The sequence below is a fragment of the Felis catus genome, chromosome C1, assembly GCF_018350175.1.
Source record: "Felis catus isolate Fca126 chromosome C1, F.catus_Fca126_mat1.0, whole genome shotgun sequence".
In the NCBI taxonomy this organism is placed as follows: domain Eukaryota; kingdom Metazoa; phylum Chordata; class Mammalia; order Carnivora; family Felidae; genus Felis; species Felis catus.
In genome coordinates, this window is record NC_058375.1 from 177132221 (window position 1) to 177159302 (window position 27082).

General features: G+C 40.1%; 2 protein-coding genes across 6 annotated transcripts in view; one reads left to right on the forward strand and one right to left on the reverse strand.

Moving 5' to 3' along the window:
* Positions 1-1142, reverse strand: part of HIBCH (3-hydroxyisobutyryl-CoA hydrolase) — a 117970-nt gene extending 116828 nt beyond the window's left edge. The window contains exon 1 of the mRNA XM_045034136.1: positions 892-1142. Coding sequence (XP_044890071.1) covers positions 892-1127 — 236 coding nt within the window. The 5' untranslated portion in view covers positions 1128-1142. The remainder of the gene's footprint in view (positions 1-891) is intronic.
* INPP1 (inositol polyphosphate-1-phosphatase) lies at positions 384-27082 on the forward strand. Of its 5 annotated transcripts, none has more exons than XM_045034141.1 (6): positions 384-518; positions 17377-17642; positions 20036-20096; positions 23148-23348; positions 25608-25782; positions 26331-27082. In XM_045034141.1, exons 2-6 carry the CDS (start codon positions 17439-17441, stop codon positions 26896-26898), a joined length of 1209 nt encoding a protein of 402 aa, XP_044890076.1. In that variant the 5' UTR covers positions 384-518; positions 17377-17438; the 3' UTR covers positions 26899-27082. The 5 variants fall into 5 exon arrangements, with proteins under 5 accessions (XP_044890076.1, XP_044890075.1, XP_044890078.1 ...); XM_045034140.1 differs by having other exon boundaries at positions 408-639; XM_045034143.1 differs by lacking the exon at positions 384-518 and adding an exon at positions 14187-14311.

Here is a 27082-nt window from a genome sequence, read left to right on the forward strand (position 1 = left end):
GCAGGAGGATTTCACAAACGAAATTTGTGGGCGGCCGCAAGGAAAGAACAAAAACAGCGGGTTAGGTCACCCGGGGGCCTTTTCCTCCTAGCGCCCCTGCTCTCTGAATCATCATGCTCTACTTGTGACGTCGCAGACGCTTGGCCCCGGCGGGCGTGGGATGCCCTCGCCGCCCCGGGAGCCTCCAGGCGTCACCGCGTTTCCACGCCGCGGTCCCGCGTGGGCCGCGGGGGGGCGGCGGCCCCGCGGATGCTGACGGTCCGAGAGCCGGGACGAGCGGGGCAGCGAGCACGACGGCGCGCTTCGCGGTCCCCTCGAGCGCCCCCCGCGGTGCCGCGGACCCCAAGCCCTCGGGCTAAGCCTGCGGCCAGCCGCCTGCAGCCCCTCCGCCAGCCTCCGCGCCCGCCGCCGCCTCCGCCGCCGCCGCCGCCGCCGCATTTTCCTCCTCCTCCTCCCCCGCCTCTTCCGTTTCTGGAGGGAAAGGCTGCAGCCTCCTTCGCTCCGCATCCCCGGCTTAGGTAATACGGTTTCCTTCTTGCGTGCCCCTCGCCTCGCCGCCGCCGCCGCCTCCCCACTCCTCGGATCTGGGTCCCCAGGCTGGGCGGAAGGCACGCGCCCCACCGCCCCAGCGGACGGTAGGTGAGTAAACCGGTGCCGGGAGGCTCCGTGCTTCTCCGCCCGGCCTGTGACGACCTCCGTCCGCGGCAGTCAGGCTGCCACCCGGCCCGCCCGCATCGCGGCTGCAGCCCGGCGGGCCGAGGAGCTCGCGGCTCCCGCGGCTCCCTCGGCTCCCTCCGCCCTGCAGAAATGACCCGAAAGAAGCAGAGGGTGGGAAGAAAGGTTAGCCAACAACTTTGTTAAAAAAAAACAAAAACAAAAACAAAAACAAACCGATCTTGAGCATTTCTAGATCGAAGAAGCTGGCCTGACAGTTGCGGAGAGCAGTGGCCCAGGTTCAACAGGTAGATGGCGTAGCTGTCCAGCGCCCCTTGGTTTTGCTTTGGGAGATGCTTCGGAGTGTCCGTTGCTGCTGGCTGCCGCTGGTGACCTACTAGATGAGTGTAAAATAAACATGATGAGGCTATATTTAGAAAAGTCTTTACTTCCTTGCTTTTAATTCTCTGCATTTGGAAGGGCGGTTTTGTGAGATGTTCATAGATAGGTGGTGTGGCCAGAATAGTAAGTGGGAAAATTTTAATTTGGCCGAATCCTATACGCTGTTAGACACAAAGAGCATGAAAAAAATCCCTAGATTATTTAGTACATCCATGAAAAATACATACGAACAATTAAGGTGTGTATTTTGGAGATTTCCAGTTGCAAAGCTAATTTTAAGGCATTGAATAAGCAGAAATTTGCCCTCTGTTTGAATGGCATTCACTTCAAAAGAACAGTGGGTTAAGGCTGTATGGACAGACCACTTAAGTGAATCCCACATATTGAAAATAAAACATTTTTTTGGCCCTTTTCCTGTGATTCCTAACTTTGAAACCAAAGAAGTTGATGAGGATCAGCCCCACTCAGCCGGATAACAGTCTAATGGTGAAAATAATCCACTGAACTACTATTGAGTGATGAATTAGCTAAGTGATCTCATTTTTTACTTAAAAATAGGGAATATAAAGAAAAGATAAAGGCAGGGGAAAAGTTCGTTTTTTCAAAACAGACTTATTGAATTATTTAGAGCCGACTTTATTTTTAAGCTTTTGTGGATTTTTATACTACTCTTTAAATTAGTTCTTGGTCATAAAGAGGATTATGTAAGATGCATAAAGTTACACTTTTTGCATGGAATAAGCTACCATTTCTTTTCATGCTTTGGGACTAAACCGTGCTTGGAAATTGTATGCTTGGAAATTGCAGCCTGGACTTGCCCTTTGATGTGAAATACCTCATTACAGATTTAAATTATGACTGTACTTGTGGTACTCCTGAAAAATAAAAAAGAAAGAAAATATGTCTTGTTGGGCATATAAGGACTGTGAAACAAAAGTTATAAGGTTATTCATTATGTATGTATTTCTCCTTTTATTTCTCTCTGATAACAACTCGAAAATGTCTTATTCTATTCCATCTTGTAGATAAATTGTAGATAAATTATAAAGATAATTACATTGGGGCGTCTGGGTGGCTCAGTCGGTTCAGCGCCTGACTTCGGCTCAGGTCATGATCTCCTGGTTTGTGGGTTTGAGACCCACAGCTCAGAGCCTGGAGCCTGCTTTGGATTCTGTTTCCGTGTCTCTCTACCCCTCCCCTGCTCATGCTGTCCCTCTGTCTCTCAAAAATAAATACATGTTAAAAAATTTTTTAAAGATAATTACATCATATAAAGTGATTAATAACAAGTGTCTTCCTCCTTTATTAAAGATGAGGATGGTGTATATGAGAACTTTTTCTGGATGTGTTCTTAATAAATGTCCTTATTAAAATGTTTTGAATCTTTAAATGAAGCTAAAAAAAACCTCTGTACACTGATATTTTTGTTTGGTTTAGGGTTTAGAAATAAAAGTAGGGTTGACAACATTTTTCTTCCCATCTCATGATTAGCATAGTGTTTCCCAGATTTGCCTAGTTAAAAAAAAAATACTTCAGGCACATAGGGGAGGGGGCAACAGAAGTGGTTTAAAGATTCCCAGGTTGCAGCTTGGAACTTCTTGAATCAGAATCTCTAAGGGAAAGAAGATACTTCAAATAGGTCAAAATGACAACATTTTAAAAAGACAAACGAAAAAGGCAAGGATGGGAAACACAAGTGGGAAATAACTATTGCTGGAATGAGTAGGTGACATAACCTATCCTCATTCCTGTACATAAAATGGTCTTAAATGGAAGCTATGGTTTTGTTAATGTGATGAAGTCACCCATTTAGGAAATCTGAAACTTTTATATCCTTTTGTAGTCAAGCCTCCTGATGATTGAATCTAACAAACATTTTTGCATGTTTAGTCTCTTTTATGTGGTATGCAATGTTAATTCAAGTCCTTTAATGTTATAGGAACATTTTATTAATGGGCTTTTAATATAGCTTACTGTGACTAGTAATCTACAGCAAATTCTTGTATTTGATCATTTCTCTTTCATGTAACAGATTTCTTTACTGCCCCTTTTGTGTTCCTAAATAGGGAAGATAAGCACACACATTTTAATAACTTATTTATAACTTTTACTAAAATGACCTAACTCCATCCAAAAGAGAAAAAAAAAAAACTTTACCTGGGCATAAAACATGGTCAATTATATATAAAAACAAATTAACAAAATAGAATATTAAATATCTATAAAAGAATTTGTCAAGATGAATTACCACAATGGAAAGTGTCAGAGTATTCTGTCCTTTTCTTCTCTCTTCCTTCCTTTTCTTTATTTCTCTTGTTTTGTTGTATTTTGTTTTTTGAGGGGAGGAGGAGGTTTGTTTGCTAGCTTATTTTTATTTTTAATCAACTAAATATTTAAAATCTATTATCAAAGTTTAAATTAATGTAAATGTTTGCTAACTTTATCAATAGATACTTGAACGTATCCTTTTCTTTACAGAGTGCAATGCTAATGAGAGTTATAATTAATAGCAAAGGAGTTAGGGGCACCTGGATGGCTCAGTCAGTTGAACATCCAACTTTAGCCTACGTCATGGTCTTGCCGATCCCGAGTTCAAGCTCCGCATCAGACTCTGCTGACAGCTCAGAGCCTGGAGCCTGTTTTGGATTCTGTGTTTCCCTCTCTCGCTTTGCTCCTCCCCGACTCACACTGTCTTTCTCTCTCAAAAATAAACATTTAAAAAAATAAAAATTAAAAAAAACAGCAAAGGAGTTAAATTCAAATGATCAAAGCAAACTGTTCTCTTTTTTTAATGTTTATTTATTTTGAGAGAGAGAGAGAGTGTGTGTGCACATGCCCATGCAGCAGGGGAGAGGCAGAGAGGAAGAGAGAATCCCAAGGAGGCTCCGACAGTGCAGACCCCCATGAGAAGCTTTATCGCAAGAACCATGAGATCTTGACCTGAGCCAAAATCAAGAGTCAGACACTTAACTGACTGAGCCACCCAGGTGCCCCAGAAACTGTTCTTTTAATATTGCTTAAGGAGAACCTAGTTTAGTTATAGTGATGTCATAATTTTTCATTATCAATTGCTTTTTAAATAGGATCTGATCTTCCAAATTCTAGAAAACATCTGTTTTTCTCCTGGGAATTTGTAAGAATCACATATAATCAATCACATATAGTCCCAATTTGACCTGGGAATAAGAAAGCTCTGTTTTACAAACATGGCTGATGGTAAGCATCATTAATACCAAAGAATGGGGAGATAGAAATAAAGAATTCAGATCGGGAAGATAAATATTAACCAACTTAGATAGTTATCTATGGTTGTAGGATTAGCAAGCATGCAGGATAATTTTTACATGTTGGCTTTAATGAGCCATTTATGTCTTTTTACTAGTTTGAACTTTTTGGGTTTTTTTTATTTAAAAAAAATTTTTTTTTCAACGTTTATTTATTTTGGGGACAGAGAGAGACAGAGCATGAATGGGGGAGGGGCAGAGAGAGAGGGAGACACAGAATCAGAAACAGGCTCCAGGCTCTGAGCCATCACCCCAGAGCCTGACGCGGGGCTCGAACTCCCGGACCCCGAGATCGTGACCTGGCTGAAGTCAGATGCTTAACCGACTGCGCCACCCAGGCGCCCCTAGTTTGAACTTTTTGAATAAAAGGACTATATTCTTTTATTAGTTTGTGTTCCTTTAAAGGCAAATGTTACATTCAGTTTTTGGTATTGATTTATTCAACATCTGTCAATATCTGTTAAAAATCAACTTTTGCCTCTATAACGTGGAAGTAGAATGACAGGAGGTAGGCTGCTACACCCAGCCTTCGAAAAAATGATACATAACGTGATCTATGACCTTGCTTTCCTACTGTAATATTCAGAGAATATATTTGGGTCATGTTACTTATCATCACAGAAATAAAAAATAATAGCGATTTTCTAAAAAGATCAATAAAGAACTCCTTTGAATCACATTTCTCCTAACAGTTATAATTTGAAAATTTACATAATGAAGAATCCTTGACAGATTAATTTTGGTGGAAGAAAATCCATGTAAACATGTTTGTCTCCAGTGGAATGAAAATCAGTCAATTAACTTACAAAACTTCCCCTGTGTGTTACAAGGGACATTGAAAAAAAATGTGTGTCTTACTCTCAAGGAATTTATAGCCCATTAGAGAGAGAACAATGGTGCCTGAAGGCTGGCTTGGAGGGGGCGTAGGCCCTCCTCATAACATTCATTAGCTCCTTCACCCACACCCAAACCATTGCATATGAAAATATAATCCAAGTATTAAAAATCCATGTGATTCCTGTAAAAAATCGACTTCAAGACAAATAGCCTAGTGCCCATTCTTTCAACCCAATTTTCATGCCCCTTTCCCAGCCTCATTCTTTTTTCATTCAACAAATATTTATTATGCCCTCATTAGGTAGATGATAAATAGCAATAGCTTTTAAAATGTGCATTTTTTGAACCTAAAATTTTGTTTTTTACTCTTTAAAACCTGTAATAACATGAAATTTACCATTATAACCATTTTTGAGAGTATAATTCACGGACATTAAGTACGTTCTCATGGTTAACCAACCATCACCACTCTCTATCTGTAGAACTTTTTCCTTATCCCAAACTGATACTCTGGACCCACTGAACAATAACTCCCCATTCTCCTCTCCCTCCAGCCTCCGTAACCACCATTTCACTTCCTCTATGAATTTGACTACTCTGGGTACCTCATATAAGTGGAATCATACAATATTTGTTCTTTTGAGTCCGGCTTATTTCACTCAGCCTAACGTTTGCAAGGTTCATCCATGTTGTAGGATGTACCAGAATTTCATTACTTTTTAAGGCTGGATAATATTCCCCAACCTCTTTTGATTTGGAAGATAGATATAAAAAACAGGGAAGTTTTGAACTAGAACACACCATACAAATCCCCTTTAAGCTCTCTGTCCCTGCTTTCATTTTTCATATTTACAAAAATAAGGAAAACAAGTCCCTGAGCTTGTGGCCCAGGTTTCACACCTGGTTGGATAGAGGCAAAGCGGGGCCTAAGAACCAGCTCTCCTATGGCCTAAACGAAAGCTCTTTCTGCTACACACCCACGAAGCCCATGCAGCCAATAAAAGACAAGTGTTGAATGAGTTGGTGCCAAAAGCGAGTGTTGCAGGTTTGAGAAAGAAAGTTAAAATAATTGAAAAATGCTACCTTTGAATGGAAACATTGGAACCGATTTGAAGATCAGTAAGACTGGATTCTGAGTAACAGTTATCATCACTATAAATAATCTTCTCCTGGAAAAGACTCTTCTACAAGCCATACATCTTGTCTCTTTTCTTTCTGCTTTGAATTATACATTACATTTGTATTCTTAAAAATATTTATCTTGGGGGCACCTGGGTGGCTCAGCCAGTTAAATATCTGACTCTCGGTTTCGACTGGGGTCCTGATCTCACCATTCATTTTGTGAGGTCGAACCCCTTGTCGGACTCTGTGCTGACAGCACAGAGCCTGCTTGGGATCCTGTCTCTCCCTTCCTGTCTACACCCCTCCCCCACTCTCGTGCACTCTCTCAAAATAAATAAATAAGACATTAAAAAAATACATTCTTTCCTATGGTTAAGATAGTTACACTGAATCTGCTTCTATTTTTCATATTTTGAGGGAATTCAGGTTTCATTTGTGACTCCATGATTGTTCTAAACACATCCTTGACCGTATAGAAGTTTAAACATACAGTTGAAACTTAGAAGAAAGAAAACTATCCAAATGAATAGGGTTTCTATTTAGTGAAAATGTTCCTAACTATGGTGAAGAGGCTTAAAAAAAGGGTCACTATCAAATTTAAAATTATTTCTGAATGGAATTCATAGTTTTCAAATGAATACTGGGAAGTCTTTGAATGCATATTTTATTCAAGTATTATGCCAATATGAAATACTTATTAGGTAGATCAAGTTGTGTTTCCCCCCCAGCATTTAATTTTCTTTACAAAAGAGGCAACATAAATTGACCCTTTAGCCAACCAAGGCCCATCATTCTTGGCTGCAGTATATATAGGATTCCCTGTTCTGCTTCCAAGTGAACAGCCAGACACAGAGTTGACTGGTGCACTTCATGTTTCCTTTAAATTATCAGATAAGGATCTGCTGAGCAATGTTCCCTGTCCTCAACGTAGATCTCCTGAATCAATATATCCAGGCGCAAAGTCCAAAAATCTGTGTTTTTAAACAAGCATCCCATTTAGTTCTTGATCTTACTAATCTGGAAAGCATTGCTTCAGCACAAGATCCCATTTATAAGCTACCAGAACATTGGAAATGGAGGACATTTTTGTGGTCTATTGCTGTAAGTAGCATCAGTGAGAAAAATGTGGACTACTGTGGTCCAATAGTAGCCTTAATAGGGCTAGGGTGAGGTAGGCTGACCAGCTTGGAAGCAGCACGTATGTAAATGCCATCTGAAGGTAATGAAGGAGGGAGGGAGAAATGTTAAGGTTAAATAGATGGATTTACATATCCCATATTTAATGTCTTGCCTAACGAAACCAAGTTAAACTTAGTATTCTGGTCTTTTAATCGACTAAATTCATCATGTCAAGATAGGTCACCTCTGGATGACAAAGCATAACCTCAGATTCTGATGTGGCACAAAGGTGGTTCAGTTCTAGTCATCCAGATACAGCTTTGATTTGTTTTTCTAAATGAATACAGAATATATGCAGATTTTTATATGAATAAATATAGTCCCACATGCCTAACAGCACCTAGGTGTTGCTGATAAAAGCCAAGCACAATAAGCAATATTACAAGGATGAACTCTGTATTTACAAAGCTCAGAGAAAATGCATCAGATGACATTGTTAAATACCTCTGAGATATGTGCTAAGAGTTATAAGAAACCACACGCCTTTAAAACTTCGGGTTTTTGTAAAATGTTTATTTTTGAGAGAGAGAGAGCGCGCACCCAAGAGTAGGGGAGGGGCAGAGAGAGAGGGAGACAGAGGATCCCAAGCGGGCTCCTTGCTGGCAGCAGGCTCACAGGGCTGGAACTAATTAATGAACTGACAGATTGTGACCTGTGCTGAAGTTGGACACTCAACTGACTGAGCCACCCAGGTGCCCCAAAGTTTTGGTTTTTAAAAGCTTTATTTTTATGCAATCTCTACATTCAAAGTGGGGCTCGAACTCACGACCCCAAGATTAAGAGTTGCACGTTCTACTGGCTGAGGCAGCCAAGTACCCCAGAAACCACACACCTTTAAATCTCCTGCCAGACAGAGCCTAGACAAGCAAACCAATGTACTGGTGTTGGTGAGATGGAACACAGATTTGGCTGGCCTCTGTGCTCCAGGTGCACAAGAAAGGAGGGTCAGGCATGGTTCCTGGAGGAGCCAACTGCTGAACTGACTGTTCTCTCTCTTTCTCCCTGCCCTCCCCTTTTAAAAAATACTTTTTATCGAATTAGAAACACATGCAGAAAAGTATGCAGGTTCAAAGTGCATAGCTTGATGAATTTACACAAAGTCAACCTACTCATGCAACTGTCACTCAGATCCAGAACATTACCAGTGCCTAAAAGCCCCCATCATATCCCCCCATCAGTAACCTCTCCTTCTTCTCCAAGAGGAACCACCATTGTCACTTCTAATACCGTAAGTTAGTTTTGCCTATTTTCAGACTTCAAATACATTACATTGCACAGTATGTATATTTTGTGGCTGACTTCTTTCAACAGTGTGTGTCTGTGAGATGCATCCACCTTGTTTCCTAGAGCAGTAATTCATTCATTCTCACTGCTATGTAGATCTACTTATGTGAACATGCCATAGTTTGTTCCATCTTATGATTGATGGTTGTTTGGCTTATTTCTAGTGTTAACTTGTCACAAATTATGCAATCATAAATATTCTCATGCCTGCCTTTCATATTCATACATGCATGAATTTTTGTAGGGTGTATGTCTACAAGGGAAATGGCTGGATCACAGACTATGCTTATATTCAACAACTTAGAAGTAATTTCCAACACTGGCTTTACCAATTTCATTCACACCCCAGTGTATAAGAGTCTCATTGCTCCAAATCCTCACCAAAACTGGAAAGTGTTAGTCTTTGATTTGAGCTATTCCATCCATTGGATAGGCAGTGGTGTCCTGTTGTGATTTTAAGTTGTATTTTCCTGATTACTGAGATAGAATATCTTTCCATATGTTTATTGACCATTTAAATATCCTCTTTTATGAAGTATCTGTTCAAGTATTTGTTTGTTTGTTTGTTTTGCCCGTGAACTGATTGTGAGAAAGTAAGTAAACATTAGGCATAGAAGGCAGGTGGAAAGGCATCATCAACCAGAGGGAACAGCATTACAAATTAGAGCATAGGAGTAAATGGACAGATAGTGGGAAATCAATTATGAAAATGCTAAATTTAGAACCTATGAATTGATGACAGCAATATCGCACAGTACAAAGTAAAATAACAGTACAAAGTAACAAAAATACAGGTGGTCTCACACTGTACTTCTTAATGGATTCTGAGAAATGTTTGACAAATACCTGAAAGTTGAATACAGCTTATCCACTAGAAAGATAATTTAATTTCCAGTTAGCTAAAAGGTAGTATTTAAATACCTAGTAATGCTTATGATTCAGTTCCCCTGTGGCCTAGGTAACCAGATGGGCCGACGAAAGACCCATAGGGGCATCAGGAGAGGCTATTTTTACCAAGTTGCTCTTTAGCCCTCACTGGTTGCTCCAACTGAGCCAACTGAGACCCCGCCATACTTTGTGTGGGTCCACTTCTGTTCTGCCCTATCCCTTCTGCCAGGGAAGCCGCCATTCTCTCAACTAGCCCCTAAAGCAGTCCTAAGCAGGAAATAGAGGGAGAACAAGGTCTGTGTTTCCCCTAAAACTGTGCACTAAGTGAAGCCTTGGTCAGCCCCTCAGCATGTGCCCACCTAGGGAGACTCCTGGACATTTGCACCCCCTTGAGAGAAGTCTCCACAAACACATTTCTTGTAAAACACCCAGGTATTTCATGGACGTCTGGCCTTTCCCCCCAACAGCAATAGCTGTCAGGCATGGCCACCACACAACAGCTTCCAACTGTCAACCTTCAGAGGATGAGTGAAAAACTAAATTCAGGATGTGAATGGTGGAGGTGGGGTGGGGAGTCATTGTATATTGGACAAAATGTAGGTTCCCTAGAAGTTGTAGAAGTTGTGTATGAAGTTATCTGCAGGAAGAAAGGAATGTCAACAGAAATGCTTTGACCTACTTGCTTACTCATTAGCAGTTCTGTTTTGCTGAGGGCCCTTATCTATGTCGTCACACTTCTGTCACTGTAAACAGCTAAGGGGCAAGGCCAGTTCCTGGTACAACCAGGCTCTTCACACAAAAAGAACACACTTGGGCCCTAGAATCCCCATAAAATATCCTGACAAAATGTCCCCCTTGACAGTATAATGATCCTCTCAAGCCATCCATACAGGGCCTACCATGATGTCAGAGTAGTCATGCAGCCTCCAGGAGCCAAGTTTCCACTCAGACGCCCAGAAACTGAAGCAATCAGATCTGGCCTGCATAAAGGAAGTTTATCTGGGTCATTCAGAGAATTACAAGTAGCTCCCAGCCTTTGGGATTTAATGGACTAGTAAATTTTCAGAAAAGATTTTGGCGACCCATATAAAGTTGCCAACCTCTTATTTTCTCAAGGAAGGACACGTGACTGTATTTCTGTGAAGTTGTATTTAATAGTCATAGCTGTCCTTTGTTATCTACTATATGCAAAGCTCTGTGCTCGGTACTTTTCCGGAAATAATCTCATTTGATCTTCACAGTGTCCCTGCACTTTAAGTATTATATTCATATTACAGATGAGGTGAGAGGCTCAGACGGCGTAAGTAAATTACCTGATGCCCCACAGCTAGTTACTGGCAAAGCCAGGTTTTGATCCCAGGTTTGTCTCCAAAGCCTGTGTCTTTCCCACTGTACTGTTTATCACATCTGAAATATGCATATATTATTCAAATGTGATTTTTAAAATACTGGTGTTCTGATGAGATGACAGGATGGTTAGAAATTAAAATGGAGTTTTGTCTGTGTAGAGATTTGGGTTTCCATGAAAAGTCTTAAGAACAGTTTTTTCACCCACTTCAATGTATTCAATATTTCTCCAACTGGGGATGAAAAAATCTCCCAAAAGCTAAAGAGACCATTTCTGTCTGACATTGCGATACACTATTATGTTGACATACATTTGGTCTGAGATGGTGAGGAATATAACTTCTTCAAACCTGTTCTGCTCAAAAGTGCCTTGAAGTAGGTTGTCCCAGAGTGAGGCTTACAGGAGGTTATTTCAATGTTCACTGTATCATTAATGATTTGGCTGTTAAAGTGAATACCTCCTATTAAGAAAGACTGACTCACAGAATTAAATTTATTGACCGTATAGACAGGGCAAAGTACCTTACTCCATCTTTACTATCTGGCCAGAAGACAGAAGATGAAGGAATAGATTTTGTTGACATTTGCTAAGATTATCAAGCAATACCTCTTTCAGGAGAGGTGTTGGGTGATAAGTTGTATTCCCTCAAAATGTGCATGTTGTAGCCCTAACCCCCAGTACCTCATAATGTGACTGTATTTGGAGACAGGGTCTTCAAAGAGATCGTTAGGGTTTATGATATCGTATGGATGAGCCCTCATCCAATCTGACTGGTGTCTTTATAAAAAGAGGGAGAGACACCGGGGATGTTCATGCACAGAGGAAAGGCTATAGGAGGACACAACGAGGAGGTGGTCATCTGCACATCAAGGAGGGAGGCTTCAGGAGAAACCAAACGTGTAGACACCTTGCTCTTGGAACTTCAGAACTATGAGAAAATACATTTCTGTTGTTGAAGCCACCCTGTCTGTGGCATTTTGTTCTGGCAACCCTAGCAAACTGATGCAACAGGAATTAGATATTTGGAATGAGCTAAGCCCTTCCCGCTGATGCCAACACAGCCATTTAAGTGAGACATCAGTAGAATATGATGGATGAGATTTTACTTTCCAGCAAAGATGGTATACATTGAAGATCAGCTGGGGAAAGGTTTTTCTAAGAGTACAAAGGAAGTCAAGTGTCAGATAGTGATTGTTAATAGTCAAATTAGTGACAGCTGTCAGCTAGGTGTGTTTCTCTAATTTTTTTGCTATATAATGTACCTTATAGTAATAATATACTTATGATTATTTACCCAATAATTACTTTTCCCCTGACTTACCAGGTAAGAACTTATGAAAGAATTTTATTGGCTACGGTGCTGGCTAATAGAGCGACTGCCATTTTCCTGGGACTTGGATCTTGTCATAGTCACTTCCTAGCTGTGTGATTTTGGACAAACTACTTAACCTCCTGTGCCTCAGTCTCTTTATCTGTAAAATAGAGATAATAGTACCTTCTTCATAAGGTTTTGTGAAAATTAAATAAATAATATATGTAAAGTGCTTAGAAGGATACCTGGCATACAGTAAGCACCCAATACATGTTAGCTATTATTTTAACTTGGCCCTGTCTCTGCATGTGGATAACCAATAGAGGAACTCTTGCACCTACATGGTTCCACCAAGATATCTGCCACCAGGTGCCAGCCCCCATGGACTTGCCAGAATGGTGTTGAAGAAGAAGAAGTGGGCCTGAAGAATAGTAGATATTCAATCTCAGTGGTCAGGGGAGCCTGGGTGGCTCAGTCGGTTAAGCATCGGACTTTGGCTCAGGTCATGATCTCATGGTTTGTGAATTCAAGCCCCGTGTTGGGCTTTGTGCTGACAGCTCAGAGCCTGGAGCCTGCTTCAGATTCTGTGTCTCCCCTGCTCTCTGCCCCTACCCAGCTCATTCTCTGTCTCTGTCTCTCAAAAAATAAACATTGAAAAAAATATATAAAAAAACCTCAGTGGTCAGCATCATCTAGGAAGCTGACAAAAATATAGATTCCTAGGCCCTTTCCCTAAAGATTCTGATTCACCAAGTTTGGATGGAGCCCAGGAATTTGTCTTTTTAGTAGGCACCTTGGTTAATTCTGATACAGGTGGTTCTCAGAACAACTATTAAGAAATACTAATCAAAAATAATTTCTTCTTTATTGAAGGCTATTAAATTATGGTAAATGTCATAACTTACTAATCATGAGTCTGTAATAATTTTCATTTAAGGCATTTGAAATGTTTAAATAAAACTAGCTTAGGTTAAAAAATGAGTATGTAGACTTGTTTTTAAAAATCATCTGAGGGGTGCCTGGGTAGCTCAGTCAGTTAAGCACCTGACTCTTGATTTCAGCTCAGGTCATGGTCTCGCAGCTTGTGAGATTGAGGCTCGAGTCAGACTCTGTGCTGAGAGCACAGAGCCTGCTTGGGATTCTCTCTCTCTCTCTCTCTCTCTCTCTCTCTCTCTCTCTCTCTCTCTTTGTCTCTCTCTCTCTCTTTCTCTCTCTCTCTGTCTCTCTTTCTCTGCCCCTCCCCAACTCATGTGTGCTCTCTCTCTCTCAAAATCAACATTTAAAAAAAGCATCTGAAAGACAATTTCCACAAGTGTTTTTAAGAGTTATTGATAAACCTGAAGAAATTCAGCATCGAGTGTAGACCTCAGTTTTTCCATAGACAATTTGAGTTATTCCAGTTGAGTCACTCAAGGTGAGGATGAATTGTTCAGTGCTCCCCTCAGGCTAATGGCCTGAGTGACCTGAGTTGAGGGCAGATGGTGAGAGATACATGGAAGCAGTTTGAAGAGAAGCACAGAGAATGTTGGTTCAGTTTATATGGTGGAAATGGTCCATTCAGCCAGAAAGTAGCAGGCTAGTTGTGCAAATCAATCAGAAAGTTTTGCATGTAGATATTGATAGCTGTGAGAGATTTTTTAGGAAGCTAGGATCCTGGAGAAAGGTAAACAGTGCTGGGTTCTATAGGATGGCTGGAGAAAGCATAGTCCGAAGTTGAAACTGGGCATTCAATCCGGAGCTTAACAAAATATGATAGTGTTGCCCAGGGTCAGAAGAAAGAGTGATTAAGGTTGGACTCTAAGATAACTTTGGAACTGAAAAACCCAAGTATTGTGTTATGATGAATTCCTAAAATCTGTACACCTATTAATTGCAGGACTGAAGTTTATAGCTGATACTTCTTTCCTGCTGGTCAAGCTGCTGTGCTCAAGTTGTGAGAGAATGGTCATTATTGAGGAAATAAAGGTCAAGTTCAAAGGGGAGAAACTCCAGATCCCTGGGGTGAGCTTTCTGTGGGAAGAAAGGGGTAGTGGTGTGGCTTCTGTAAGTAGCTCACCTGAGTGTTCTGAGGGCATCATAGGGAAAGTTTCTTGGTTGTGCAACAGTGCAGTGGTATAGTGTTTCTTTAAACAAACTTGGTTTTAACAAAGTTGAGGGAAATAGACAATACTGATACTGTTTATCTAGAAAGCTTTCAAATTAGACTCCTTAAAATCTTTATGCTGCTTTTAAGATAAGCTATTTGGATGCTATTGGTTCACTGATTATTTTCTCTTCACTTATAATCAGTTACTTAGAACATTTACAAAGAAATCAATATTATCAGAGTTACTGAATTTATACCCTTGGGGCATGTGTATTCCAAGATATGTATGTATCCGGGTATATACACATTTCATATAACTTATAATTTATAGTGTACAGGTGCCATAAATTATTTCTAAGTCAAAGTCCCTCGGCTTATTAATATAACTTTTTTAAAAAATGTTTTAATGTTTATTTACTTTTTAGAGAAAGAGAGGCACAGTGTGAGAGGGAAAGGAACAGAGAGAGGGAGACACAGAATCTGAAGCAGGCTCCAGGCTCTGAGCTATCAGCACAGAACCTGATGTGGGGCTCGAAATCACAAACCGGGAGATCATGACCTGAGCTGAAGTTGGATGCTTAACCGACTGAGCCACCCAGGCACCCCTGTTTTCCTTAGTGTTTAGGTTCAAGTCAACCAAAGTGAATCTTTGACTATCATTCACTCCTGGATGAAAAATGGCAGTTAGGTAGGCAGGTGTTTTTGTTTAATTTTTAACTTCATCTTCTCTACCACCTGACAGCTCTTTGTGTTATTACCATAGCACTACTTTGGACAACTGTCACCACGAATTGACGAATTATTGTCCTTCATGCTTAATTGTCCCAAGATACTTTTGAATGTCATTTCTTATTATAAAAATAGTATACATTTATTGTAGAATATTTGAAAATTATAGAAAAGCATAATAAAAAAATCATTTACAATTCTCGTACTCAATAACTACCATTAAATATCTGCATAGGGGTGCCTGGGTGGCTCAGTCGGTTGGGTGGCCGACTTCAGCTCAGGTCACGATCTCGCGGTCCGTGAGTTCGGGCCCCGCGTTGGGCTCTGGGCTGATGGCTCGGAGCCTGCAGTCTGCTTCCGATTCTGTGTCTCCCTCTCTCTCTGCCCCTCCCCTGTTCATGCTCTGTCTCTCTCTGTCTCAAAAATAAATAAAACGTTAAAAAAAATTTTTTTTAAATATCTGCATAACTACCAGTACAGCATCACCTACTGGTCTTTCAATCTTGCTCTCTCCTCTCTCTCTCTCTCTCTCTCTTTAGATACATATATACACATATATACATATATATGTATATATGTGTATACACACACACACACACACACACACACACACACACACACACCTAGAGAGTGTATGTGTGCATATAAACACAAATTGGTAACATATTATCATACTATATACATAGCGATAAGGTTTTCCCGCTTAATGCTATAGCATTAACATATCTCCATATTATTAAATATTCCTTAAAAATGTGATTTTAAGGACCGCATAGTAGTCTGTCATACATTTTACAAATATTTAAGATTATTTTCAACCTTTTGCTATTGTGAACAATATTAATCCTTCTTTTGCAAATATATCTTAACCCAACTCTGACTTTTTTAACACAAATTAAGCCAAAATGGAATTACTGCCTAAAGATAAGTGACATATGTAGCAATCTTGATACATTTATCTCAAACCCCCTCTGGAAAGCCATTTGTTTGCATGTCCCTGAGTAGAGCATCCGCACCGGTTTCACCATACCTGCAAGAATGAATGCTAGCTTAAAATAGCTTTGTCTACCTAGTAGCAAAGGAAGGGATCTCGTTTTTATTCACTTCTGTTACTGTTGAGGTTGGACATATTTTCTCATGGTGGTTGATGCATAATCTTAAGAATATAGCATTTTTTTTTGGCAAACTTAAGACAAACCAACTATGACCACTCACAGTTAACTCCATTGCAAGGACATCCTTGTTATATTAATCCTCAGCCTCTGAGAGTCCATTAAGGGAATTTTTTTTTTAAGAAGTTGAGTGTTTATTATGACAATAAAGATCCTGGGCTTGTGAATGAGACTGACTCAGAGCCCTGCCGTTTAGTCTTTTGTAACCCTGAAGAAGTTACCCAGTCTTTCTAGGCTTCAGGTTTCCTTGACTGTAAAACAAAACTGACAATCCTCACAGTAATTCTCACAATGACATCGCATTTTAAGCTTGTTGGAGCTTTCAGTGAAATGCACCTACTGCTGAAAAGTGAGAAATGTTTCCTAATTACCCAATTGCTATGTCAAGGTATGACAGCATACTTCTTAGAAGCCAGAACTTTTAAAGTCCCAACAAGTTGCGTGTTTTACTTTACTATTTAAACTTTTACAGCAGCACAGAGTGTGGGACTTTTTTCTCCCCATTAAAAAAAAAGGTAGTTGGAAGACAGCTTAGCTGTTAGCCCAAGCGTGGCTTCAGAGTCTTGTAGGACACTACAGTGCTTGCTGAAGTGATGCTTAGTACTTTAGAAAGTTGCCCTAAAACGGATAAGGACAAATCCTCTTCCACTTCTGTCTTCTTCCCCAATAGGGTGAAAGAAAGCGCTGCTTCAACATTGCCACTGAGCCTGTGTGATCATTCTAAGGTCATTACAAGACTTCTGTTTTCCTTTTAACATTGTGCTTGTATCCACCTGCCTGTCCATCTAGGGATTTAGAAATATAATGTAGAGGATTCTCAAAGACTTCCCTTCTCTGAGAATTCAATTCTTTGCATAATGGATTTTTGAGACTGAAAGTACATTTTGAAGTATTAAAGAATAACTTTGATATTTTAGATGCTATCTGCTCTTTCACACTGAAGATGTGACTAGGGCATATGCTAGCTGTTCAGCCCTGCCGACCAGGTTGACTGCCAGACGGGCTGTTTAGTAGTGTCAGAGGCACCCTGACATCATTCCCTGAACTGCTTTCTCTTTCACATTCTTGTACTTTTCCAGCTGACAGCCCAGAGGGTAGGTGCCGATTCCACCAGCACCGCCACTGGAAAGCAAGGTTCAGAATGTCAGCTATCCTCCGGGAGCTGCTCCGTGTCTCTGAGAAAGCTGCCAACATCGCCCGGGCATGCAGGCAGCAGGAAGCCCTCTTCCAGCTGCTGATAGAAGAAAAGAAAGAGGGAGAAAAGAACAAGAAGTTTGCAGTTGATTTCAAGACCCTGGCTGATGTACTGGTACAGGAAGTTATAAAACAGAATATGGAGAACAAGGTAAGAAAGGTCACAGCCAAGGTAATTGCCCTGTGGTTTTTTTCCGATAGAATAGCATGCCTTTTCCTTTTCCCTCCCCACCTCAGAATACTAGCGCCTAGGATTCTAATAAACAACTTGGGTTTTCCCCTCCCCTTGTTTTGACTACAAAATTACCAAAATGTTCATTGCAGAAAAAATTTAAAATACAGAAAAGCAAATAAGGGAAAAAAAATCACAATTCTGACAGCTAAAGAGAAACATCTGGGCGTGGAGCTTTTTACTTATCAATGAATTTCTTTTTAATAAATAATACATGTTCTCTGGAAAATAAGCAAAAATGAGAATCCTTAATCCTAACACTAGAGAGAACGACAGCTACGTTTTACCAAATCTTGTAGGAACATTTTCCGTCTATATGTAGTTGTTTGCATGGCACATAGAACTGATCTCAGTAGAAATGAGAACATACTGTTTTATTGAGTTCTTTTTTTAACTTGACATATCATATCCCACCTTTTGATGTAATCTTGTATCTAATGGTTGCCTCAGTTATTGGCTTGTACTGTCCTGGATACTGGAAATTCCCTTTATTATAATAGAAAAACATTTATAACTAACAATGATTGTGATTCTAGGTATCTTAAGCTGATTGGGAAAAGAAACTATTTGTAAGTAGTTATAACAAACAATAGCACTAGCAGACAATTACGAGTCCTCACTGTGTGTCAGGCACTTCTAAGGGCTTTAAGTATATTAATTTATGTAACTATTATAATATTATATAATTATAAATAATATAAATAATTATAAATAATATATATTATATTTATATTTTATATTAAAATTGTAATAATTTTATGAGGTAGAAACTATTATTCCAATGTAATGGATGAGAAAAGGGAAGCAGAGAGAGGTTAAGTAACTTGTCCAAAGTTACACAGCAAGCAAATAGCAGGGCTGGCTTTTGAACACAGGCCTACTGGCTCCAGAGTTTGTGCTCTTTGCAATACTATGTTGCCTTTATATGATAATCAGATAATTACATATTTTTTTAAGATTTGAGAGGATAGAACTTTATTACAGGAAGCAGTACAAAATATTGGAATAGTTTCTATGAAATTCTCAAAATGTTGGGAATCATTTGGAACCATTTAAATGAATTCTTGAACATAGGCAGGAAGAGAGAATAAATGACCCCTGGAAATCTCTGCCAACTATACTTTTTCATGCCCTGTAATATCTAGCTCCAATAAATGAAGCAAGTTTATTTTTTTTACTGAACGAGATAGTTGGGTGCAAGAGAAGGTTGAGCAACTGCATTAGAAATGTATCAACATGCACAGTTATTGGCTAATATTTGCCCCCAAGCATTATAATAAGCTGAGGTAACTGTTCATTGATAAACATATGACAGGACTTATGAACAAATAAACGACATTCATTGCTGGCTATATAAGAGGCTTTGTTTCATGACCCTTACATCCTTTAGCGTCGGGATGAATGGGCTCACTGGCAGCCCCTGTTGACTTGGATTGTTCTTCAGAAGAGGAAAAAAATAACAAGTGGTTGCAGGCATTGTTAAAGCTATTGGCCATCTGCAAATGACTGGGTTCAAATATCTGAAGCATTTCCTTGCTTTTGTTCCCTGAGAACATCATGCATATCGTAACTGAGCACATATTTTGAGAAAAATTATCTTTACCACAGAGAGGATCAGAAGCAAAATGTCCCTGAAAGCTTCCTGGTCATACAAGGGATGAGAGAAGATTCTTACTTAGCTCCATTTTTTCATTCTATTTTGATGCATTATCAGTCAATAAAATATTCCAACCCCCCTTTTTTTTTCTGTATCCCCTTCCTTGCCTGAAGTCTCGTGATACCTCCAACAAGTGCGGAAGACACCTGAAAATGAAAGCAATGACATCTAATGTCATCCTCTGATCCCTTCTATCCAGTCTCAAGTCATAGTCTTAGGTACTTGGTCAATCCCATTAACTCACATAAGCCAGTAGGGTGCTGTTGAAGAGCAACAGTTCAAGTGTCTCCTTTGCAAATATTCTAGTTCTATCGCCTGTAAGTGGAAGGATGAAGTTTCTAAAGTACTTCTGCAGACCCAACAGAACATAAGGAAACCAGACTTCTCCCATGATTTTAACTTCCTGGAGGGGCCAAGGAGCAGGAAAATACTAGAAAACTAAGTACTGAACCAACCTGACTTCACTTTTTATACTAGATTGATTTCTGGGATTGTAAATTTCTAAATTTCAGATCTAGTTGTACTATTTAATTTGAAGTACAAAATGAGAATATGCACAGAATTGAACATGTATGTGGGATTTGGGGATTTTTTGGTTTTTGCTTTGTCTTTGTTTTTGTCTTTTTGTTTCTTTGTCATACTCTAAATCATTCAGTTTCCAGGCTTGGGAAAAAACATTTTGGGAGAAGAATCCAATGAGTTTACTAATGATTTGGGTAAGTATAAGAATCCTAATGTATTTTTATAATTTAATTATATGGTATTGTAATTTTCAATGACATCAAGAAATAAAGGAATGTTTGTAAGCCTTTCATATAAATAGCATATTTTAATGTTAAGCTTCACTGAGTACCTCAGAATATTATGCCATTCAAGTTAGAGAGATGTAGTATCTTGTAAGCATTTAGCAAGTCCACATGTATTATTTTATATATAAATCTGTACCATTTAAATAATGTTTGGGGAAGTTGCATGGCCCTTTGAGAATCTAATGGAAGTTACAGATGCTCTCAGAAAGATGCACATTTACATAGACAATTTTAGGTTCAAGTTTTGTGTTTTTTTGTTTTTTGTTTTTGTTTTGTTTTGCTTTTTTAGAGAGAGAACATGAGTAGATGAGAGGGGCAGAGGGAGAGAAACAATCTTTTTTAAAAAAAATTTTTTTTAATGTTTTATTTATTCTTGAGAGAGAGACAGAGACAGAGCATGAGCGAGGAAGGGGCAGAGAGAGTGGGAGACACAGAATCTGAAGCAGGCTCCAGGCTCCGAGCTGTCAGCTCAGAGCCCGATGTGGGGCTTGAACTCACAAGCCGTGAGATCATGACCCGAGCTGAAGTCGGATGCTCAACCGACTGAGCCACCCAGGCACCCCGAGAAACAATCTTAAGTAGGCTCCGTGCTCAGTTTGGAGCCAGACACAGGGCTCTATCCCATGACACTGGTACCATGACCTGAGAGGAAATCAAAATTTGGATGTTCAGTCAACTGGCCAGGTGCCCCTAGGTCCAAGTTTTAAACCCATTCATGGACCTCCCGGGGAGTCCATAGACCTTGGTTGAGAATCTAGAGAGGCCCTGTCTCTGAAATACTGTGTGCTCTTGAGTAAAGAAAACGTGTTCACCTCATTAGTTCTCTGGTCTCAGAACCTTGGTAAAAGGAGTTGGATTAAATAAAAGGTTCCTTTAATACCAAATTTTATGTCTTCTTTAATTAGTTTCCTGTGGGCCAGATTGTCCGTTGATCTACTTCCATGTTCCCTTATGGTAGAGAGAAAAATATCAAAATCTCTGATCCCTTAGAGAGAAACAAATTATTTTTAGTTTGGGTGTTTTATTTGTTTAAGGTAGAAGATTAAAATAGTGAACTTTAATCACTGATCACTGACAAATAGTTAAACCTCTAGAGGCACAGTTACAAAGGCAAAAACTAATTTCTGGATTAACGCTGGGAAATTTTTCCCCTTTGTGGGCTGTGTATTAAGATGCAATTAGTTCTATGATACTCCTTGAGAGAAATCTCATTTAAACTTCTTACGGTTGAAAAAAACACCTGTGATTAACTGATAAGAAGTCCTATGCTTGCCTACCTCAAAAACAATTTAGTATTTTATTTACCTAGAATTATAGGGGCAAAAAGGCATTCCACATACATATTCCTGAGAACCGAAGGGGAGAATGAGTTTAGCGTGCTGGGGGTGGGTCACAGAAACATGGCACGTGGGATGGATAAGGTAAGTGGGGGCAGGAACAGAGCGTGGAAGTTTGCAGGAGGAGTTTGAATTTTCCTCTAAGTGTGATGGGAATTCACTAGAGATTTTTTTTATTCTTTTTTATTTTTTTAAGTTTATTTATTTTGAGACAGAGAGAGAGTGTGTGTGTGAGAGTGAGCAGGGGAGGGGCAGAGAGAGAGGGAGAGAGAGAACATCCCAAATAGTCTCCTCACTGTCAAGCAGAAACCTGATGTGGGGCTTGATCTCACAAACCATGAGATTCATGACCTGGGCCTAAATCAAGAGTCAGATGCTTAACTGACTGAGCCACCCAGGTGCCCTTCACTGGAGCATTTTAAGCACAGGAGTGATGTGATATGATTTGCTTCTTGGCCTGAGCCCATGACTTTTACTAAGCCCAGTCATAGGTGCTTGGTTAAGTGGCAGTGATTAGCATTATGATTCCCCAACTTCAACAGTCTGATTTAATTTGAACTTAACTAAATATAATTGAATGTTTCTTGCTGATACAGTCATCATTGTAATAGATTCATACTGTGTTTCCCAAACTTTAATGATCACATGAATCACTTGGGATTCTTTAAAACTCAGGTGTGGGATGGAGCCTGAAGTTCTGAATTTCTAACAGGCTCTCAGGTGATGCTGCTGCCAGTCCTTGGAATGGCTAGGGTCACTAGGAGTACTTGTCTATTACCTAAAAAGCCCCAAAGTGCCATGTCTTCTTCTTTTAAAAAGTTTATATTCACCATTGCCGTCCCTTTGTGTTGCTACTAAGTTGCCTATTTTTGCCTCTTTCCTCACTTCTGTTGGGAGCTAGAAACCAGATTAACCAAGGGTCTAAGAAGCATGTTCAAAGTGATTGTGAAGCAGCTGGATTTGGTAACTTGTGGTTTCATTTGGATGAGTAGCTTTACTTACATCCTAATTTCCAGTGGGTTTCACAGAGGAGAGCTATTTCTAGGTATGTCATTTAGAGTCATGCAGTTTACCACACGTAAAGAGTAGTTACACTTCATCTTATGATACTTTGCTGAGCATAAACACCTTTTAGTTAAAAGCAGTTTTATAGAGGGAGGTAGAAGCATTTCGTGTGCTGATAAAACCTCCCTTCTTTTCGATAATACATTCTAACACTAACAAGGTGACCTGTGTGTATTCAGAAGGCAAAAGGCATAAAACATAAATATTATCAAGGGCTCGGGATTCAGGGTTTCTTAACTGGTTCATGAGCTCCCTTAAACTAGATGCAAGATTGTATGCATGTTCCCCTGTGGACATTTTCCTGGGAAGAAGTTTCTTTGATACCTGGAATCTACCCCTCACGTCATACTAGGTATTTCGGCCACTACTGGGCACCTGTGACCTTGTGAAGCTGCCTGGGTGATTCTGGCAGTCAACCAGGGTAGGAACCAGGAGTATGAACATATTGCCCTCGCCCAATCTAAGTGCACAGCTTTGGCTCTTCCTCAGCCCTCAGTTGTTGTTTCTCCCCCAGAGCTCTTGAAATGTAATGGCTTTTAGTTTGTCTTTATTCCAGGGGAAAAGATTATCTTGAGACTGTGTCCAACAGAGGAAGAAACAGTAGAGCTTCTTAGCAAAGTCCTAAATGGTAACAAGTTGGCGTCTGAAGCGTTAGCCAAGGTTGTCCACCAGGATGTCACTTTTACTGACCCAACTCTGGATTCAATAGAGATCAGCATTCCACAGGACATTTTGGGAATCTGGGTGGATCCCATAGGTAAGTAGAGGAGAACGTTTGCTTTTATTTGTTCTTATTAGTAATCCTTTTGTGGGAGGAGGCTTGGAAAAATAAAAATTCAGAGTGTAGTTTAATTCTCCTAGAAGATTTTAACATTTCAGAGTTATAAAATGAATAGTGAAGAGTGAAAGTATACATGTGATGATGTGTTGTTATGTGTATATTTGTAACATTTCTACAATGGATATGCACAAGTATTTGTGTGCCATCTCTGTGTGTGCATATATATACAAAGCTGAATTAACGTACACACACACACACACACACACACACACACACAGACACACACACAAAGCTGAATTAATTAATCTTTGAAAGACTTCAGAGGCCAGACTGGTAAATATGACAGAATAATGAACTGATAGTAGCTATAACTAATTGAGCACACGTGCCATTTAAAGAATACTCATCTCTAGCAGATTGTGGCCATATAGGAGTACAGTCTAGATGTTTAGGTTTTTAAAGAGAAACCAAAATCCAGGTTTTTAAGTGATAGCTCCCATTTTTTTAACCACTGACTACTAATTCAATTAAACAAGTAAACAGTCAAAACCACTGTATAGGTCAAGCAAAACACAGTATAACACAGCTGAATGTGATTCACTCCCAGTTTGTGTGCCCTATGTAAATCTTACCTATTATTTTCTTGGGCATGGTTGTGGTAGAACCCTAGTTTATAGCTCTGTGTTTTAACAGTGTAGGTCTATTTCAGTGATGCTATTAATACAGTGCCCAGGATATTAATTTGCAGAGTCTCTCCTTTTTTTTTCGTTTCCACTTGCCTACCACATTCTGCCCAATACAGCTGGGACCACTCCCAGGCACCCCCTGCCCCCATCCTCCCATCTTGCAAGCACATTAATATAACATTACAGAAGTGCCTTTAATCATCAGGGAATTACAGAACATTCAGTTGATGGATTACATATGCAAACTAAGATTTCCCAAAATCTTTTATCACACAATGGTAAATTAGCATTAGTTGTGGTTTTCTGAGGGACCAGAATCTCCTATTTCTTGGTTCTATCCTGAACTGATTCTGCTAGCCAGCTCTTTTGCACAGCACACCTTAACTGGGTATTAACTCACTACTAGATGTTGGCAGTCAGCTGCTGGCATGTATGTCTCTTAAGTTCATTGCCTTCTTTTTCACAGGAGGACTATCAATTTCTTCCTTTTGTGCCACCATCACTGACTCCCTCTTTTAATTTAAGGGACAGGGGTGCCTGGGTGGCTCAGTCAGTTAAGTGCCCGACTTCGGCTCAGGTCATGATCTCACAGTTTGTGAGTTCGAGCCCCACGTCACGCTCTGTACTGATGGCTCAGAGCCTGGAGCCTGCTTCTGATTCTGTGTCTCCCTCTCTCTCTGCCCCTCCCCTGCTCATGCTCTGTCTCTCTCTGTCTCAAAAATAAATAAAACATTTTTAAAAAAATTTAATTTGAGGGACAAAAAAAAAAAAAGGTAATTTCACCCCTGAGAGATTTCTGGAAGGAGATTTTCCCATCCATCCACACTATACTTGTCCTCTGATTAGTAAGAGGCTCTAAAGAATCCCACCACAGTCATCCTGAGTCATTAGCTTTTAAATGCTTTTGACATATGATGGATATTTGAGTGCTTATGGTATGCGAGGTGCTATGCTAGATGCCACATGAACTACAGGCATGTCCTCTCCCTTCCAGAGTTCCCACAGAGTTGGGAAAAAGGGAACACAAGCAGCTTGAAAATGGAAGTACAAGAGGTCAAATAACAATTTGAAACAAGTGACACTCAAAGGCAAAACTTGACTGATTACTCTCTTAGTCTGTTCGGGCTGTGCTAACAAAATACCATGGACTAGGTAGCTTATAAACAATAGAAACTTATTTCTCAAAGTTCTGGAGTGCCAGCATGGTGAGATGAGGGCCCTCTTCCTGCTTCATAGCTGGCACCTTCTCACCATGTCCTTATAGAGTGGAAAGGACTAAGGATCTCTCTGGAGCCTCTTCTATAAGGCACTAATCTCATTAATTAAGGTTTCACTCTCATGACTTAGGTATCTCCCAGAGGCCTAACTTACTAATACAATCACCTTTATGGGGTTAGAATTTGGGGAGAATACATTCAGACCACAGCAGTTACCAAATTGGTAGAACACAGAAATGATACAGCACAGCGTTTCCAGTTGTATCCATCATTATCTTTGAAATAATCATTACCTGAATCCAAACAAATGTGCTTCATTTTTTTTTTTCCAGATTCAACTTATCAGTATATAAAAGGTTCTGCTGACATTAAATCCAACCAAGGAATCTTCCCCAGTGGACTTCAGTGTGTCACCATTTTAATTGGTGTCTATGACCTACAGACAGGAGTGCCCCTAATGGGAGTCATCAACCAACCTTTTGTATCACAAGATCTAAACACACTCAGGTAAGATCTATCACTCTACATGACAATACCATGACTTGATACACTAAGGTGTTCCTACTAAAGTCTGCAGGTTTAAATTAAAATTCCTTCTGTTTTCAATCCTGGGTTAAATATAATTTTAGTGGGGGCTTGGTGGATGCTGATAGAAACTGCAAGGTGCTCTGCTAGATGCCACATGAACTACAGACATGTCCTCTCCCTTCCAGAGTTCCCACAGAGTTGGGAAAAAGGGAACACAAGCAGCTTAAAAATGGAAGTACAAGAGGTCAGACCATTCCTGGAGGCCAGAAATCCCATAGATGTTTCCACATTGTTCTAGACTGATGTGATAATGCTGACAGCATTCCTAACTGGCAGCCACATGACACGTGCAGGCATAGGAGTTACTTTTACAAACCAATTAGCTACTTGATACCTATTTCTAGCCTTAAGGGCATTGAGATTTGTTGCCTGATACACTTTTTTCATATCATCCTGTTGGAAAACAACATAAGTAATAAAACAAATGTGACAGCCTATGGCCACAAACTGAAAGTTCTCTTCTGCAGGTGGAAAGGACAGTGCTACTGGGGCCTTTCTTACATGGATACCAACATCCATTCACTTCAGCGTCTTGACTCTACAAGAAAGAACAGCGAAGCGCGGAGCCAAATGACTGAAAACACCAGCTCTGAGGCGGAACGCTCCCACCCGTTTTCAGCGGTCATTAGTACGAGTGAAAAGGACACTATCAAAGCCGCATTGTCACGTGTATGTGGCGAGCGCATATTCCGGGCAGCCGGGGCTGGTTACAAGAGCCTTTGTGTTGTCCAAGGCCTTGTTGACATTTACATCTTTTCAGAGGATACCACGTTCAAGTGGGACTCTTGTGCGGCTCATGCCATACTCAGGGCCATGGGTGGGGGAATGGTAGACTTAAGAGAATGCCTGCAAAGAAATTCAGAAATGGGGCTTGATTTGCCACAGCTGGTGTACCACGTGGAAAACGAAGGTGCTGCTGGCGTGGATCGGTGGGCCAACAAGGGAGGACTGATTGCATACAGATCAAGGAAGCAACTGGAGACATTCCTGAGCCTCCTTATCCAAAACCTTGCGCCTGTGGATACATGCACGTAGATGAACTCTGTTCTCATGTACTTGAAAACCCAACTGTGAACAATTTCCCACATCTCTTATCTTTTGAAGACAGCTTTGTCCTATGGATGGTCAACGTTCTCCTTCCTCTTTTGAGGAGCATTTTTCCATTATGTGTTCATAATAATGATAATTTCAATAAATGAATGACATCATGTAGCAGTTA